Source organism: Falco punctatus (assembly GCF_963210335.1).
Source record: "Falco punctatus genome assembly, chromosome: 3".
Classification (NCBI taxonomy): Eukaryota; Metazoa; Chordata; class Aves; order Falconiformes; family Falconidae; genus Falco; species Falco punctatus.
The window spans coordinates 90426095-90441708 of NC_137582.1; the positions used below are offsets into that span (position 1 = coordinate 90426095).

Consider the following 15614-nt stretch of genomic DNA (forward strand, 5'->3'; position numbering starts at 1 on the left):
AACCAAAAATTTAGCTTTACTTTGACAAGTACTGGCAACATGGCATCATGGGCTTTGCATTTGTTGTCTTAACATTTTCCAGGTTAAAGCAGCCTTACCCACGGGACTTCCTTTTTCTTGTCTTGTCTTGAGCCCTCTGAATCAACCCAGTTCTCCAGTTCTCTTCAGTCATTAATGATAAAAAAGATTCTGTTCCCAGTAAGGCCTTCACAGGTGAACAGCCCTTCAGACAAATGGGGGGGGGGGTCCAAACCCTTACAAGCAGTTAAGTAGGTCTTACTGATGGTCCATAAGGAATAGCAGAATCCAGCAACTCTTCTAGATTTATTAACTCTTAAGTGCCCTCTTAAGAGCTAGTAATAGTCATCTCCCAAAATTAAATACTATTGCTACCCAGGCCACCAGACTTTTGTCTGAGCACCGCTGAACCCAGCATCGTTGGTCACAGTTTCACAGCAGAACAGAATTACACTTCAGGACTCCAATACAGCAGTGCTGCTCAACCTCAGCAGCTCCATACTGAGGAAGAAGTGAGATCTGCCTGTTTCTTCTTTGTCTGGAAAATAACCTTCTGCTGATCTATCTATTAAACAAGCTTTTATTTTTAATTTCTTTCAGGAGCCCCCCAGAGATGCTTTTGTTACCGTGAACATCACAAATGCTGCTGTCCCTGAAGGCATGTGTCTCCTGGGCCCCACTGGCTCGCCTGCCCCTGGAAACTTGTGCTGCACCAGTGGTCACGCTCCTTGCAGGAACGGGAGCCCCAGCACAGCACCGTGTGAGGCAGGAGGGAACCTCGAAGGGTTTTCTGTGGTAACTGAGACTGATGATGACCACTTCCCACCAGTTCCCATGGAAGATGAATACATGGATAAGGATCTCGATACTGCTGATTCTTTATTGAGTCGGACTGCCAGTAAAACCATTTCATCATTTTCAGAACCAATGGAGGCAGGGGAGAATGACAGCCTAAATCAGTATTTTTCAGGGATTGGGAGCACAGAGGACATATCAGTCTCTCAAGGCTTTCACCCTTCCTCCAGCACAGATGGGGCACACCCCACCATGGACAAACTTCAGAAATCTTGCCAACATGCCCACAGTTGCCTGAAGGAAACAGGCAACAAAGACACAGATAATTTTGCAACAAACTATGACTTGGAGAAGATCTGTGTGAGGTGTGGCATTTCGTACAGGGAATCTCCCAGAAAGTGGAGCAAACCCTGTTGTGCTGTGGCTGACAGTGCTTCCACCTCCCCAGAAACTGGATCCTATGCACAGTGCACGTGTGGCTTGAATTTTCTCTCTGCGGGTCAGAGCACTCTAGCAAGTGAACATAGTATGGAAGATGCATCTTCAGATAGTTCCAACATGAAGTACCAGAACACAAACAGAAGCACTTCAGGGACAAGCAGCAGCACTTCAGACTTTCCTCCAGCATCTGGTAAGCCCATTAGGCCTGACCCATACACAGTCATACATCATTGTTCTCTGTGCTAGCTCAGTATTATTTGGAGAGTGTGATTTAGGAGGAGAGAAGAATAAAATGATGCTTTTTCACTTAATTGCTCTGAAGCTAATCTGAAAAACAAAACTGAAATTGTAACGACATTTGGTTTGCAGTGAAGTCTGCAGGTAGTATGAGCACTGTGAGGGACCATTGTTCTGCCCTGATCTAACCAGCAATGCAGAACCCATCTTCTGGCTGGCACTGTAGAGGCCAGGCGGTTCTGTTAATGAAGTATTTTGGTGACAGCAGGTGTGTGTACTGGAGAAAACTTGGGAGGAGGAGAGTGTAGGGACCTAGAGACTGAGTCAAGAAAGGTTGCACAAAGCTCCAACAGACAAATTTCCATTCAACAGTCTGAAGGCACATTTTTGCCATTAGGTTTAAGTCCAGTTACATTTATATCGTGGTCAGTGAAACTTCAGCTGGAGCTGTAACCTGGTGGCCACAACTGGGTCTAAGAGATTATGTTAAATTTTCTGCTTTTAGCTCTTTCTCTTCGCTTTAATTTGCTAGGACCTAAGCACTCACCTAAAAATAATTTCATACAGACATTGTTTCTCCATACACAAGTGCTCTGTCCTCTAAACAACTCTGAAACACTGTCGCCAATTTACTAATTGACTACCAATTTACTAATTGAGTATACATAACAAAATTGTCAAATAAAAGCAGGGGGGAAAATCGCTGAAGCAAAACTAGCAGAAGGGAAGTGATGAGCCTTTTCTGGATGAAATCTCCCTCCCTCAGACTTTTTTTCAGTATAAAAGTCTGCAATCCGCCTGTCATGTGTTATTAGTCACTTTAGATTATAATCTCTTAAAGTCAGATGCTCTATTTTTATTTATGCCAATGCACTGCCAAGTGTAATGAGACCTTAATTTTGACTGGGACATCTAAGTATTACTGTAATACACACAGCAGTCATAAGCAGTTGCCCTTCTTTGAAACCATGTGTTGCCTTAAAGTTTCTTACGGAGACATTCTTGTCAGTCTGCCAAAGCCCAAAAGCAACACTTTTGAAGGCCCTTCCTCTCTCAACATGCATGCCCTGTGGGAATCTGGGAGTGTGTAGTGCTCATCTTTCTAAGAGCAGATACTCTTTCTGCTGCTTCAGTTTCCTGAAATCCTGTCACAGTTTCACTGCCTGGTCTGTACAAAATTTAGCAGTAGTAAAGACAACATAGATGATCTTTTTATTGTTGGAAGGTGACTCTGAGGTACAACTGAAAGTCAAGTCGTGTTTGGAAGTGCAGAAGTACTGCTGTTCTTTCTAAATCTGACATGAAGAGGAAGAGAAAATGCTACAGAACAGGGCAAACAGAAGAGCTTGGATTTAAGCAATGTGCTAGGAAGTGCCATCTTAGATCTGCAGCATAACTCTTGATATGGGATTTTAATTGTGTCTGTGCCTTCGGGTATGTGCATGCTATAGTGCCATCTGGTGAAACCTGAGCACAGATACCGTGTTCCTGATTTGCCGTTTTGTAAGGCAAAACTGCCGGAAGGTACTGGCTGAGCTATGGGTAGTACGTAAATGTGGGTTAGTTAATCTGTAGGCAATGTGGCTTGCTGGCAGAGGTATTTTTCCCATCCACAGAATGTCCATGGCCCACTGGTAATGCCTGGTTGCAGAAGCGTGAGACAGGACTTAGCCATAGATTCCACACTGAAGCACCCCGGCCATGCTGGGGGTGCACTTGGAGCTGCAACAGCATCAGCTATTTTGCTGGGCCTTGTGAAATGCCCAGACGGAACAAATGTGCATGCAAAACAACTTTCTGTAAACCTTCTCAAAGCAACTGAAGCTACCAGGCTTTGCGCACAGTCATGCTAAGACAGAATGGTACAAGAGGGTGGATGACAAATGGGAAGAAAGGCCATGGGTGATTCTGTGAAGTTGTGGTTTTAGTTCCCTAACACTCAAAATGACAACAGAAATTGCAAACTCTGTCTCTCCTATGAAACAACCCCAGAAGACCAAAGTAAATCTCTGGACAGGTGCCACTGACAGGGCCAGTCACCAGAGGTGGAGGTAAGCCTTCAAGTGCTCTTTCAAAGCCCACAAGCCTGGAGGCAGTCAGAACATGAAGCGTTGGTTCATGACCACCTCAAGTCATGTGTAGGTCTACAGAATAAGCATGAGTGCTGGAAAACCTAGGTGACTCATGATTAGGAACAGTTTTGCAGAGCCTTTCAATTTCAGATTCCAAACCAGCCCAGTTTTGGCAGCAACAAACAGTTCTTACCACCTAGAGGCCATTAAACGGCTCAGAGAAAATTAATTGCCTGTGTTGTTCCAGTTCCTAATTAATAATTACCACAAAAATTAATCTGTCATTGTAATTAATATCATCAGGTAGCCTGAAGAGATCAAAAGGCTGAACCATTTCAGAGAACGATGCCTTCACTTATCCTCTGAAGGTGCCTCTGATACTTTCCAGGCTGGAAGCACATTTCTTAGTGCAAGTCCAGGAAACTCTTGTGTCAATTTTCTGTGCTTTTGGGCCTCAACTATCCTTTTGTTTCACCACAGTGTCTTCAGAAAGCAGTGAAGATTTTCCAGCCACATACAACTAAATATTATAAGTGTGTTAATCTACCCTCCCCCCCCCCCCTTTTTTTCCTCTCCCAACTGTCACATACATTTCTAAATGCTCGATATCACACTGAGCATTGGTAAACTTCTCTGCAGTACCTTTTGTGAGTGACAGGCAATCTGTATAAAGGCAAACAGTTATTTTTGTACTCCCATTATGCCTAAGAGATTTGTTGATGGCAAACAGCCGAACTGAATCGAACACAGGGGAAGAAACTGGCAGGGAAACAACACCCACAGAGAAAACTCTTACTGACACCTCACATTAATCAACAACACTTGGAAAGAAAGCAAAGAGTTAGCAATACAGTGGTTTAGCTGAAATAAATAGGATTGCTTGAGGGGGGGCTATTAGAGGGACACTGCAGTGCTACCCAGACTCGGTTACAAGCAGGCACAGGTCCTAACTCGGCACAGCTGGAGCCCAATGTCCATTGCTGATGTGCAAACATCACCCGTGGCTACTAGAAAAACAGCATTTCTCTGGTCTGGGCCATGCTTGGCTGCAATGAAAATGGGAATGTCTGAAGTGTTGAAGAACATAATAAGGAAAGGCACAAAATGTCTAAAAGGTGTCAGATCAGTCTGCAAGTAATGATTAAGTAAGCACAGCAGGAAAAACATTTCTTAGGAAGCGTGTTCATAGGCTAGGAAGATTTTTTCTTTTTACTTGGTTGATTCGGTTTGTTTAATTTTCAAACTCTAACAAGTTTGTTAGTTTGTTGTTGAAAGTTTGCTCTCAGTTGTTTTCTTTCTGCTCTGAGGGAAGTTTATTAACCCCTAGAGCCTGGTCCTGCTGTCACTTGAGTCAGCGACGCAGTCCTTGAATGCCAGAAAGATTGAATTTGCACTGCAAAATCTCTAACCACAGGCAGACTGACTGAAACCATAACTCCATTAGGTTGCTCTAATACAAACTCAGTCTCTTCACTGGAGTCAGTGTATATCCAAGTAAATCCGTGAGGCACTGAGCTCTGTGTGATTTTGACACCGCGTGAGTGCACATCTGACATTAAGTCTTTCAGTATTTGTTCAATAAGCCTGCTACCTAGCCCACACAGTAGGATCAATTGTTTACCAAAGGGGAAAAAAGCCCCAGTGTGATGACTGGGAATAAAAAATAAAAAAAGAACCTCATAGTTGGAAACAGTGACCATTTCCTCACAAACTGCAGGCAGAGGCAGTTTGGGTGCAGCTTGTGCATCAGGCAGCACAGGTACCATGAGATTGTCGCGCTCTCCTTTGCTTCCCAGAACACGATTGAGAGAGAAAATGTTTCCAAGCCTTCTAGACAGGCTCCCTGTGAATGACAGGCTTCATCCTGAGGAGGCAAAAATGGAAATAATGAAAAGGTCCAGTGGAAGGCATTGATTATAAAATCATTCTCGTGTCACAAGGAAAAAAATAATGGAACAAGAGTAAAGCCATCACAGTGGATTAAGTCCACTGCACTAAGCATCCGTCTCGTGAGGGGAAAATATTAATCACGTGTGTCTTCTTTTCTCCCCCCTCCTTCCCCAGGAAATGTGACTGGAAACAGTAACTCCACCTTTATCTCAAGTGGACAAGTAATGAATTTCAAGGGCGACATCATTGTTGTCTACCTTAGCCAAAACTCCCAGGAGGGGGCCACGGCCTCGGGGCTGAGCGAGGAGAACGTGGGCAGCCCGGTGCAGGAGGAGAACCTCAGCCGCTGTGAGACCTTTGCTGGCAACACCCAGCACTACAAGGAGAAGTGTGCGGAGCTGCAGGGCGCCTGCCCGCTGGCAGGGAGCGGGGCACCGCGGTGGCCTGCCAGACCCCTGGCCCAGGAGCAGGGCCCACCCTGCTGTGCCCAGGCCTCGCAGCCAGTGCAGGAGGAAGGGAAGCTGGGACACTTCTCAGAGAAAGTGTTGAACTGAGGCGAGCCGGTGTCCTTGCTGCGGGCCGGGGCGCCGACAGGCAGCCTGCGAGGAGGCCTGGGGCGGCTGTGGGACTCTTGAAGTCGCAGGTGTCGTGACAAATTCAGAGACTGTTGCTGTCCCTGGTTGTCTCTGGGGAAATTTTACAGCTGGAAAGGACCCTTGTGGCACACATGCTGGTGGTGGTGCTCTCACTGAGGAGGTTACTGGTGGGGAGAGGCGCATGTGTGAGGCCGGGTGTGCTGCCCCCATCGCAGGAGCAGCGGCAGGGCTCTCTCCTCTCCCTCACGGGGCAGTGGGCTCCCCACCTGCCCCCCACTCCCTGGCACCTCTCCCCAGCAAGCCGCAGAGGAGAGCTGAGGAGGTCCTTCAGGCTGGGGACTCTGTGAGGAGGAGAGCATTGCTGCTGGGTGTGCAGGGTGCTCCCGGAGAGGGAACAACATGGCGGAGGACCACACTGAGAGGGGGACCCCTGAGCTCTGCCTTGGGGGTTTCCTTTTGTGACTAAGCTGCACCCATTTTGCTGGGTCTTGGGCTTCCTCAGTGCCTCTGGTGGTGGAAGGGATGGAAGGAAAGGTAATGGAAGGAAGTGGTGCCACCTCTGCTGCTGAGCTTAGTGCCACTGCCGACCTTTGCCTCCCTGTGGTGATCGGGCAGGTGGCACCAGCCCTTCCCATCTTTCTCCAAGGGAGCAGACACTCCGGTCTCAAACCAGCACCAGACTAAAGATCCTGGTCTGCCCCTTATTAGCTTGTGGGTATGAACAGGTGTAATGGTGCTCCAAGCACACAATAACAGGCAAAATAAAGCTGATATGCCTTAAAAGCATATCAGATTAATCCTGAGCAAACAGCATTTATTGTTTTGGACCCTGATTCACCTCTGCTTTATTGCACCTCACTAGAGAAGTTCAAACCTCTTAAGATGAGTGACATGTGCCCAGCATGCTGCTGCACGAATAACGTCACTGAAATTTAAGACGCAGAGCTGCTAGCAGGTAGAGGAAGAGTCTATGATAACCCACTGTGGACATTTCCTGAGTGACAGGTGAGGGAGGGGTTACCCAAAGATGGAGAATGTGGTCAGGGTCAAACACATACATGTTCCTTCACCTGCCCAAACAATTTTGTCATTCCCTTCAATATTTTCATTAGTAAGAAGAGCTTTACTTAGGTAGCATGAAGCTATTTCCAGAGCTCGGCCTGTCTGAGCTGAAATCAAAGTGTAGCCACTGTCACGCTGAGAGCTGATAAGCAATGGGACCAAAGGTTCAGATTTAAAGAATGATGGTAGCTGTAGTTAGAAGGGAGTCTCAGCTACTCAGCTGGCTTTGGTTCAGGTCACATACCCTGCAGCCTCCTCCAGTAGTCACTGCGGAAAGAAAGGTGAAGGGAACAGAATCTCAAGCAACTCCCAAGAGGAAAAGATAATATTTTAAATGATTTCTTGACAAGGGGTAATTTTCTGACATTCTCCTGCACATGTGAGCACTGCAGGAGGCTATCTTCAGTCTGAGCCTTCAGGAGGGTCAGTGCTGTGTTACCTGCCAGACAGCAAAGGGATCTCTTACCTAGTGTGATCTCATCTGTCCAGATGGAAAAGGTCTCTGGCAGGGAGGGCTCCTCCCTGCGGAGGTTTTAAAGCTGAGGGGTTCACTGTGTAGCTACTCTGTTTGCAACAAGTAATGCTGTGTGGGTGAAGAGCACCTATAAAGCTGACAAGGTGACCACTGTGTCATGATGAGCTTCTCATCCACAAAACAAAAGAATGGGCTTAGCCACCTTCACCTCTCAGGAGAATAATTCTGCTTTATTTATATTCTGTGATGTAAAGTACAGTACAAACGTGCAAGACTCTCTTTTGAGTGCCTGGCATAAAGGGTGCATGAACAGCCAGTCTCCATTTCACCTTTGCATAGCCTTCAGAAAACTAGACCATCCTAACCTAGACTCATCCAGGCAGGCAGGTGGTCCCATTCAGTGACAGCCCAAGCTACCTCTGCCTCTTTGAAGGTGTAACTGAGGCTCTCTTATCTGTGGTATTTGGTCGTTCCTGCTCCTGTCCTTTACAACCTCTTTCCAGCCTCTTCTGGCCTATTTCTCTATCCTCTAGACATTGGTGCAATAGGGACAAGGAAGCAGAGCCACCATCACCTTCATGCAAGGTGGTGCAGATATTTTCTCCCTTCATCTTCATTTTTTCAGTCATATTTTCTTGGAAAGCATTCAACTAGGACCTCAGCCCCACTGGGGAGCATTCAACAGCCCCATTTACAAGGCAGGAGGAACTGAATTTTTATGCTTAGCTCTGAGTAAATACCTGTCTGCCAGTCTGCTGTTTTCTCCTTCTCCTTCTGCAGCTTCTTTCTTTCCATGATTTGTGTCCGCCACCAGAGAGCAGACTTAAAATCCTGATTTCAGAGAAGACAATGGACATTTACTATGTGTCCTCAGTAAGGACACGGTTTTCACTTTCTGAATTTCAGGATCCTACTGAGAAAAGATTGAAACTAGAATCATCAGCAAGCGTGAAGAAATGGGTCATAATGATCTCAGCGCTGTGGCTGCTCCCTCATGGGAAATGCGATGCACCAGCAGATGAGATTCTTTTCCTTCCTCCAGAATCTACCCAAAAGCAAAGAAACCATATCACATTCATCAGCATGCTGCATGTTCCCTGGGTCTGTGCCCAGCTGCTCAGACATGAACCCCAAAGGGACTTCTTTATTCTCATGATTTCATTTGTCATCAGTTTGGAGCTGGGGCTGGTTTTTTTTTAACATCTGTTTGTACAACAGGGCCCTGTGCATTGGGCACTAATTTGGAGGCTTCTGGCTGCTATTGTATTACACATAATTAATGATAATAAAAGTCTTAAAGATCTACTTAAGAAAAAGTGAAGATTTTATTTGAATTAACAGAGAAAATCAAATACGTTATTATATGCCTATACTTACTTTGACCAAAAAAATAATCAAATGTGAATATAAAGACATTCCTGGTTAGGCTTTTGTAACATTTTTTATATGTAGAATTGTTTTAACAAAAAGTGCTTCTCTTCCTCAGTATGCCACAATAATGCACAAGCACCTTCACATGCACACATGGAACCGAACAGGAACAATCATAGATCTGGTGTGGTCATGCTTTACTGCTGAGAACTGGGCATTGATTCCAATTCATTCCTGAAGCCTCCTCCTGCACAGTATGTGCTTTTACAAGTCTTTCAGCCTGAGGAATCACAACATGCGTTACCCATGACGTATATACTAGGTGCTTTTGAAACTCAGCTACTTCAAGGCCGGGAGGACAGCAGTATTTCTGCATATAACCACGGAAAAATGAGGAGCAATTTTTTGCACAAGGGCACTGGAGCAGCCTTTCCTATCCCCATGGAAAACAATGGCATTAAAAACCAATATAGACAATAACTGTTAATCTGTGTACTTTGTTACATGTTCACACAGAGACTGGAAATCACCATGCAAAGCATACAGCATACCTGGGAACAGCATCACTTTAAAATGTCATAATTCCTACTTGTCCATTCGGGTTCCCTTCCTTTTATCATATCAATGGTATCTAAGCAATTATACCCCTGTGTCTATTATAAAACAGAACCCTGCCAAAGGATGTCTTTGTGCTGATCAGGTATTTTATACATAGATATATATATCTCCATTCAAATTAGGCAACAGTGCCCCCTCACCACCACTGTTAAAAACCATCTACAGCTGTCAGATACTTCACTTCTGCCAGCACATGATACTGGACATGGTAAAACGGCTGCAAATTCTTCATGTTTAGAAGTTATTTCTGGAGTATGTAATATATACTATTAATAGACACTTAATAACAGTCACTGGAAAATTGGAAGTATATTTAGTTGTCTGGGGTTTCTTGCAAGGAATGCTGAATGACTCCAAACCTCATAAGCTATTTTTTCAAACCTCCTTCCAAATGGCTGTTGCCTTTTTCAGTCCATCAGGAATACTTTGATGCTGACCTGAAAGCGACGTGGTAGGGCAACATGCTCGCAGCACTGCTTTACAGCACTCTGTCTTGGAGATGCGGGTACCCAAGAGCTCTGCCTGGCGATATTTGACCTGTGAGGATTCCCAGCCCCTGCTCCCCACAACGCTAAATGTCAACAATTCATGTTCACCTTGGCTGAGTTGCAGTGCTATCTCTGGAAAAATCAAACTGGTAATTTTGTGGCAGTCCCAGTCACTGCTGAAGCCAGGGGCATGCGATTCTAGGTGCCGATGGGAATGAGTCCTATTTCAGACAGAAAGATTGTCATGAAATGTGTTTCTCCTCTTTTCCTCTTGCCTGGTGCTATCCTGATTTCCAGAATGAAGAGTGATTCCTACTATACAATAAAGGTTTTCTCTCGCCATTGGAGTCTATTCTGCCTTTGTGCTGCAGTGTTAATCACCTTGTTGAGTGGGAAGGTTGAAGCAGAAAACAAAACACATACAAACAGCTCCTTAACATCCCAATTTACTTAACCCAATTCCATGGTAAAAGGTACTACTTTACATATGATTGCTGAATCCATGTTAGCAAGATATTGTAAGGGGAATTAAAAAGCAGCATTCCTCCCAGCAAATCCAGAGGCAGAATGTCTGGGTTTAGTGGTGCTGCTGATCCCATGTGATGTCCTTACCTGAGGAGATGGTGCAGGAGAAAATCCTCTCTCTCCTTTTTTCCTATTCTTGTAGGGGGTTTTATACCTTCTTATTTCCTTCCCACTTTCACCATGTATGGGATAATAATAATACTTGAGCTGAATATGTTATTCAAACCCATTCTATCCAGCAATCAAGGCTGCAATCCTAGGTGGGCAATGTGCAGTTTTTACATGTACCTTAAAAGGCCTCTTTGAAGGTTTGTACCTTTGGGGTACATGAGGATCCCCCCCTTTGACAAACCCTAACATGTACCTGCATTTGCCATTGCTCTCACTTCAGTAAGTGTAGTTGCTCGTTCTTTCCTTCTGCAAGGCATCAAAGTTGGTTGTAGCCACCAAGTGATTTGTCATCTCTGCAGCAAGATTTGCTAGCCCTCTGGTCTTGCCTTCAGGCCGCCCAGCACTCTTGTCACATTTTCAAACTTCTGTTGTGTTTTTTTTCTGTAAAACGTGAGCGTACATGAGCGTGAACATAGGGGAAAATGCATTGTTACTGTTGTCTCTGGCTTATGAACAAGGCAATGGCAGCATACAGAAAGCATTAAGGAAATATGTTGTGGTAGATAAGTGTGCCAGAGTGTTCAATCATTTGTGTTTTATCACTGCTTTTCTTCTTCTTCTTTTGGTTAGCTGGCTTATGGTTTCTTTATTTTGGCTGAGGATTACCACAGCCCTTCTGGCTCATTCCTTAGCCTGCCTGACCATTTGATTGATCCTTGGCCATTGCAGTAGCTTTTACTTGCATCGAAGTCAACAGGTCTGTTGCATCATGTTTCTATTGACAGTCTCAGATTTCTGTACATTATTTGCAGATGAACATACGCAAAATCGCTCCTGAATTCAGCTTCCCAGGAAACTTGTTAGAAAGGTTCCCAAGGAAAGCAAAGGAGCTCAGGAGTGTTGGGGACCACCTGTACAAGCTGGACATATACAAATGAATGGCACTTGGCAGAATGCCTCTGAGGCTGCCAAGAAGGTTGGCCTCACGGCAAAGCCATACTTTAACATCTTTGACAGGTCATGGAGTCCAGGGAAAGTCCCAGGTGACTGGAAAAGGTCAAATATTACACCCATCTACAAAAAGGGGGGAAAAAAGATTTGGGAAATTACAGATGAGTCAGCCTCACTTGAGTCCCTTGAAAAATTATGGAACAGGTCCTCATGGAAGCTATTTCCAGGCATGAAGGAGAAGGCAGCAACTGGGAGAAGCCAACACATACCTTAGCTAACTCAATGCTCTCACACTGTCAGCAGCTCATTGTTTGCTTTGACATTGCTTCCATAGAGTCTCGGGAGGCTGACCTTACTATCAAGGTAAAGAAGGCACAAAGGAAAATCGTCAAGTCTTCCTCTGTCATTTGTCACTAACTTCCAACCCTACTCAGCAGTGGACATACCTTTTCCTTGGCCTGCTTGTTAATGTACATACAGTATGTAAGTACTTTCTTGCTACTCTTGACATCTCTTGCCAGTTTGGGCTCCAGCTGGGCTTTAGTCTTCCTCTCTGCATCTCTGCATACCCGAGCAGTATTTCTATATTCTGCTTTGGAAGCCTATTCCCTTTTCCATCTCTCTCATGTTCCTTTTTTGCATCTGTTCTCTCAGCAGCTCACTGTTTAACTAGGCTGGTTTCTTGCTATGCTGGTTCCTTTTCCTGCTTAGGTGGATGGACTGTGCTTGAAGAAGGCTGTCTCTGAAAGTCTCCCAATACTGAACAGCTTTGGCTTCCAAGGCAGACTCTTTTGGGATACTGCTCTTATGAAGTTCTGGGGCTTTATTCTGCTACTTACCTTCTTCACACTCCTTAGGATGTTAAACTCTACGGTCTTATCACTGCAGCCAAGGCTGCCATTGTCAGTCTTTCAGATGGTCTCAAGAAGATCTTGTCTGTTTCTCTTCCCCTATCAGGTTGTCCATAGCAGCCTACCACAAGCACTCCCTTGATGGTGACATCTCTGATTTTGACCCAAAGGCACTCAGCTGACCTGTCCTCTTGCCCATGTCCTCAAATCGCTTTTTTACATAGACCATAACCCCTCCTCCTCTTCCACCTTTTCTGTCCTTCCTCAAAAGCTTGGAAGCTGTCACTTTTGTCTAATAGAGCTTTTATTTTGCCTCAACCAGTTTCTAAAATGACAGAAAAAAAACCCACCTTTCAGCGAGTTATGCCTTTGTCTGGTTATAGGTCTGAAAGTTTTATCTTGTGCCTGGAGATGGGCCTTCAGATTTCCCATGTGTAGGAAGGAGAGGGTGAGAGGCAAGGGCTGGAGAGGAGGCTGAAAGAGAGATGGTCCATCTTCTCACTGCCCTGTGGGGATGGTGAGAGGAGACAGCAACTTGCTGCTGAAGATGCCCCCTGCCCCTGTGGTGGAGGCAAGCCAGGCAGCAGAATCCCAGAGGCTTTGCCATCCCCAGTGCTTGGCACCAGGTGTTACCCAGTGAGACCTGGTCCTCTCTCTCCTGCAGGGGAAGAAGTAGCCAGCAAGTGAGCCAGGGTTTCTGTGAGATGACATCAGCCCTGTGTGTGTCTTAAAAAAATCAGTCTATACAAAATGAAGTTAAATTGGCCATAGGCAGCACATGAGGACTAACCATTTCAAATGCAGAAACCGCTGCCCTAATAGGCTGTTCCTATTGATCTTCACTGGATTTTAATGGCAGGCTATTTAAATGAAATCTCAATTATTTGAAGCACCTTAAATAAGGATTTAGAAGGTGGTTTTCAGCATGCAAGCCTGCCATTACAGATCTCAATTACTTAGCCTTTATGAAGCAGCTTGCTTGCTTTATTCTGTCTGGTTTTGATCAGTTCTGACATTTATTTCACTCTCTTTTAGTGTTGTAGGCACTTCTAAAGCACACAAGTTCTTGCTCCCTGTGGGAAATACAGAACACTTTCCCCAAGGACATTTGCTTTTTGAATCATTTCAGTTCCTCATTGGGTCTTTCGCAAGCTTAGCTGGTGATAAATGAGCTAGACAACAGATGGTAGAGCTCATGGTATAACACAGAAAATTTTTCTTTAATAGGGGTGTCCACTTAAAAATGCAGCTGCCTGCTGGTGCACAGCCAGATTTCCTTCTGAGAACATCCTTTGAATGTATCGAAGAATGGGATGTATGCAAGTGGCTCTAATGATCATCTCAGCAGGCTGCTCATAAATGTTTCCTGCAACCCCCGTTCTTTTCATCCTCACTCCGTGGATCCAACTTGTCTGCTGAGTGGGCAACACTTCATGGATACATTAGAAGCCTGTCCAGTTCATTGTCTTCACTTAGAAAAATAATCAGTGCAAGGCTTTTGTCCCCTTTGTCTGAAAGGATGCTCTGAGTATGGTAAAGGGAGGCATGTAAAAACAAATCCACTTCAGTGCTTACTTAGGTTTTGTCACTCAGGCTGTCCTACTATATTTAAATGCTGAAACATTTTTAAGTCTGTTCTCTTCAAAGTCATGTTTTTTGTCAGGCCCCTTTCGGGTCTACCACACTATACTTTCATCTACTCTGTTACAGATGGTACTTTATTGATGAAAAATACTAGAAATTAGTTAAGTATTTTTTGTTCTTCTTTAGGAGGAGGTGGAACATGAGAAAAAAAGACTTAAGATTTCTGTCTGGTTAACTATTTTAAAAAGACTTGTTTGCTTTTGGATCTCCATGTTTTGCTTACTTTGACAGTAAACGCTCTTCTCTTCCATGCCACCATTTTGTTCCCTCACAGCATATTTTTTTTTTTTTCTGGAGATGGCTGGAGGGCAGGATTGCTCTAAATTGAAGATGGAGTCTATTTCTAATTAGAAATCTCATATGGTTCCTTTACTGGATGGATAGACACACAAAGCTTTGCCCTGCTTTATTGTAACCACAATATGCCTGCTTAAGGGACTGCAATGCCACTGACCCAATCGCAGCAACATCTTTACTTCGCATCTGAATGACAGCAGCTGACTATGTTTCAAACAGCAAAGACATGCTTGGGTTGGTGTTCAGATTCTTTTTTTTTTCTCTCTCTCTAGTTTTCTTTCCCTCTCCTAAGATTATCATTCCTTGTCTTGGTGTAAATACAAAGGTCATGGTTTTTAGTATGGTGGGTGACTCATTCTCATGTTCAAGCAATGTGACTAAAATGGAAACTTAAAAGTCCCAGTGTGGTGTGTATTCCCTGCAACCAGCGTGCATGAAAAATGCCTTTGTGAATGCCAGCTATTCTGAGCAGTGCCAGTATCACGTATGATTGCTTATGGACTTCTGACTGTGTGAGAGATCAAAAAAAATGCTTTTCTCCTAAATGTGCTGCAGAGAAATAAGCAGATTACCTTTTGCCATTGGGTAGATCATGGAACATCTTTAACAGCTGTGTATATGTGTATACATAGGAGATTAGACTATGCCTAACATTTAGATCACGCCTCAAGTTCAGAGTCAGCCAAGCAATCCCTCCTGAAGCACACTGTGGTGATACTTATGGCTTTGGCCATCCTTGTAGTGCGTGAAGGTGACTGATTCTTAAGACACAGGGGCAGAAAAGGCAGTACCTTGTTGCTGGCTCACTGAGCCCAGTCTTTGCATTTGGATCAGTCCACCTGGGAACCAGCCATTTGAAAATGACCTAAATCTGGAGCTGCTGCTGCCACCAGAGGTGCCGGTCCAGCTCGTCCTTGGCTGCCCCTGCCCTGTCACCAGAGATTTCTACACTAGCCCTGGCACCTTTCTGTTTCTCCAGCCTCCACCTGTAAAACAGAGTTACATTGGTTTCTGAGGCAGGAGAACGGCGTCAAGAGGAAAACCCCCAAACCACAGAAAAACTCCATCTCCTTTGATGTCAGCATAACATATACACCCTTTTGTGCAGCTGTGAGGTTTACTGCTGTTCTCACGTGTTAGATAGGCACGCACCAGAAATGTACTGCTTCCCT

The 15614-nt window shown here is 44.8% G+C and overlaps 1 protein-coding gene across 1 annotated transcript in view; it reads left to right on the plus strand.

Annotated features, from left to right (window-relative positions):
* The window catches only part of TNFRSF11A (TNF receptor superfamily member 11a), a 37726-nt gene extending 27325 nt beyond the window's left edge, over positions 1-10401 (plus strand). The window contains exons 9-10 of the mRNA XM_080377815.1: positions 619-1444; positions 5628-10401. Of these exons, the coding sequence (XP_080233941.1) occupies positions 619-1444; positions 5628-6007 (1206 nt within the window). The 3' untranslated portion in view covers positions 6008-10401. The remainder of the gene's footprint in view (positions 1-618; positions 1445-5627) is intronic.
* The last annotated feature ends 5213 nt before the right edge of the window (positions 10402-15614 follow it).